This window comes from Theropithecus gelada, chromosome 3 (assembly GCF_003255815.1).
Source record: "Theropithecus gelada isolate Dixy chromosome 3, Tgel_1.0, whole genome shotgun sequence".
Classification (NCBI taxonomy): domain Eukaryota; kingdom Metazoa; phylum Chordata; class Mammalia; order Primates; family Cercopithecidae; genus Theropithecus; species Theropithecus gelada.
In genome coordinates this window covers 10010597-10014231 of record NC_037670.1, presented here as the reverse complement: position 1 = coordinate 10014231, position 3635 = coordinate 10010597, and the positions used below count along the sequence as shown (strand labels likewise).

At 48.0% G+C, this 3635-nt stretch overlaps 1 protein-coding gene across 1 annotated transcript; it reads left to right on the top strand.

Moving 5' to 3' along the window:
* The first annotated feature begins 630 nt into the window (after positions 1-630).
* Positions 631-3390, top strand: CCL26 (C-C motif chemokine ligand 26). The gene is made up of 3 exons (XM_025380222.1): positions 631-778; positions 880-994; positions 3133-3390. The coding sequence occupies exons 1-3, from the start codon at positions 706-708 to the stop codon at positions 3227-3229; spliced, it is 285 nt and encodes a 94-aa protein (XP_025236007.1). The 5' UTR covers positions 631-705; the 3' UTR covers positions 3230-3390.
* Positions 3391-3635: the final 245 nt, after the last annotated feature.

Genomic DNA, 3635 nt, shown 5'->3' with positions numbered 1-3635 from the left:
ATATTACTTAATTTCCTCTGCTTTTTCTTTTTAAACAAGGAAGTGTTGACTCAGCCAACAGCACTGGGAACCAGACTCCCTGGGGCCTGCCTGCCTCTGCTTTTCTCCCAAATTCTCTTCCTTTTTTGTCCCTGTTGATGGAATTCAATAAAGGGATCTCTACCATCTGTCACTTGGTTTTTTTGTCGCTTGGTTGGTTGGTTTTTTGTTTTTTTTGTTTTTTTGGCAGAGTCTCACTCTGTTGCCCAGGATGGAGTGCAGTGGTGCCATCTCAGCTCACTGCAACCTCTACCTCCCAGGTTCAAGTGATTCTCCTGCCTCAGCCTCCGGGGTAGCTGGGATTGCAGGTGCCTGCCACCACACCCGGCCAATTTTTGTGTTTTTAGTAGAGATAGGGTTTCTCCATGTTGGCCAGGCTGATCTTGAACTCCTGACCTCAAGTGATCCGCCCGCCTCGGCCTCCCAAAGTGCTGTGATCACAGGCGTGAGCCGTGACGCCCGGCCCCAGATTATCTTTCTTCGCTGTCTAATTTCCTTCCCACGAGTGTTAGGTGGTTGCTTTTCCTTCAATGGGTCAAAAGTGCTGCTTTTGTTCCCAACCACAAAATTCTCTGGAATTGTTTTCAGAGCCATCTCAGCCTCATAAAAGGGGATCAGGCAGGAGCAGTTTGGGAGAAACCTGTGAAGGGCCTGATTTGCAGCATCATGATGGACCTGTCCGTGGCCTCTGCTGTGATCCTGGCGTCCCTCTTGAGTCTCCACCTTGGAACTGCCACACGTACGTAGCTGGCCCATTCCCCTCCTGGGGTTCCTTCCCGGACCTCCTGGGAGTGGACGGAAAGGAGCGTCTCCAAAGCCCTTCCTCTCCCTGATTTTTAGGTGGGACTGACATAGCCAAGACATGCTGCTTCCAACACAGCCACAAGTCCCTTCCCTGGACCCAGGTGCAAAGCTATGAATTCACCAGTAGCAGCTGCTCCCAGCAGGCTGTAATGTGAGTATTTCTCAGACGTGCTTTCAGGGACCCTGTCAGCCATGGAACAGGATGGGTGCTGAGCAGACCCCCAGGATGAGCCTTAGGATGGGAACCTGGAAAATCCCCTGTGCACACTAACAAGTGTGACTCTGAGCTTCAGGTAGAAGAACCTGACTCTTTTTTTTTTTTTTCTTTTTGAGACTGAGTTTCGTTCTTGTTGCCCAGGCTGGAGTGCAACGGCATGATCTCAGCTCACTGCAACCTCCACCTCCCAGGTTCAAGCAATTCTCCTGCCTCAGCCTCCCAAGTAGCTGGGATTACAGGCACATGCCATCATGCCCAGCTAATTTTTGTGTTATTAGGAGGGACAGAATTTCACCATGTTGGCCAGGCTGGTGTTGAACTCCTGAACTCAGGTGATTTGCCCGCCTCAGCCTCCCAAAATGCTGGGATTACAGGTGTGAGCCACTGGGCCCAGCCAACCCCCACTTTTAATAAACTCACGTGAGGTAAGGAGTTCAGGAATCATCAGCTGTGATGAATAACCTTGAAAATGTGGTTAACAATTAAATAACATGTTGAGTGTAGGGTTCCTTTCTGGGGTGGTGAAAATATCCTAAAGTTGATTGTGGTGATGGTTGCATAATCTATGACTATAATAAAAAACCATTGAATTATAATTATACCCTTTAAATGGATGGAGCTGTACACGGTGGGGAGGTTTAGACAATTGCTTGAGCCCAGGAGTTCAAGGCTGCAGTGAGCTATGATCGCACCACTGCACTCCAGCCTGGGTAACACAGACAGACTTCATCCCTAAAAAAAGAAAAAAAGAAAAAAAAAAAAAAAAAAAAAGAGTGAATTACAGTTATCCCCCAGTACCCACAGGGGATTGGTGCCAGGATTTCAGCATACAATTTCCCCTGCATTTATGCAGGTTTTGCATCACTGAGTACTGTATTTTCCATCCTCCTTTGGTTGGAAAAAGGCTGCCTATAAGTAGCCCCACAGAGGTCAAACCCGTATTGTTCAAGAGTCAACTGTATGTGCCGTAGGAACTGTTCTGTTCTGTTCAATAAAGCTGTTCTGTTACAATGAAAGAACCGGCCGGGCGAGGTGGCACAGGCTTGTAAGCCCAGCTACTCCAGAGGCTGAGGCAGGAGAATCGCTTGAACCCGGGAGGTGGAGTTTGCAGTGAGTCGAGATCGTGCCACTGCATTCCAGCCTGGGTGACAAGAGAGAAACTGTTTCAAAAAAAAAATAAAATAGGCCAGGCATGGTGGCTCATGCCTGTAATCCCAGCACTTCGGTAGGCCGAGGCAGGTGCATCACCTGAGGTCGGGAGTTCCAGACCAGCCTGACCAACATGGAGAAACCCTGTCTCTACTAAAAATAAAAGATTAGCCAAGCATGGTGGCACATGCCTGTAATCCCAGCTACTCGGGAGGCTGGGGCAGGAGAATCGCTTGAATCTGGGAGGCGGAGGTTGCGGTGAGCTGAGATCGCACCATTGCACTCTAGCCTGGGCAACAAGAGTGAAACTCCGTCTCAAAAAAAAAAAAAAATAAAAATAAAGGCTAGGTGTGATGGCTCACGCCTGTTATCCCATCACTTTGGGAGGCCAATGTGGGCAGATCGCCTGAGGTCAGGAGTTCGAGACCACCCTGGCCAACATGGCAAAAACCCATCTCTACTAAAAATACAAAAATTAGCTGGGCGTGCTGATGCGTGCCTATAATCCCAGTTACTTGGGCGTCTGAGGCAGGAGCATTGCTTGAACCTGGGAAATGGAGGTTGCAATGAGCTGAGATCACGTCATTGCACTCCAACCTGGGCAACAGAGCAAGAGTTTGTCTCAAAAAAAAAAAAAAAAAAATTAAGTATCCTGGTGCAGGTCACATGCTACAGGCTAGAACTGGTGGAAAATGGTAAATGACACCTGGGAGAGGTTGGTCTGGAGGCATAGTTTCCAGTGGAAATCAAGGTAGCAAAGAGGAGGGAGGCAAGGCCCAGGAGAAGAGGGGACAGGGACAGACAGCAACAGGTTTGTGGCAAGGCCAGAAGACTAGTGAGGGAACCGCCCCTCCTTCCCTTTCTATCCCATCCCAGGAGGCAAAGAGTCTCAATACTAACTTATCCATGTCTCTCTTTCACAGATTCACTACCAAAAGAGGCAAGAAAGTCTGTACCAATCCAAAGAAAAAATGGGTGCAAAGATACATTTCTTTATTGAAAACTCAGAAACAATTGTGACTCAGCTGAATTTTCATCCGAGGATGCCTGGCCCCGGCTCTTGGCTCTGCAGCCCTCAGGGGGGGCCTGCAGGATCTTTTCCGAAGGTTCCATGGGCCTGCTGGGGAGGAGTGGGTGTTTTCTCCCAGAGATATTTTAATAAAGGTTCTTCATAGAGTTGACTTTTCATAACATTCTTTGTCCATAAAACCCGAGTTTTCTTCAAGGAAAGAAAACTGAGTCAGTATGCATGGCTGCCTGGGAGGTCCTCAACCCCCAAGCGGACCCTGATACTGAATTCTGCCTTGGGTTTTTGTTTGTTTGTGCAAAAAAAAAGCAAGGGTAATTTTAAGACACTTTGGGAAAATGCTTGGTGAATGTTTTAACATTATTTAGAGGAATAAGTTTAGCTCATTTGGAAAAGGAA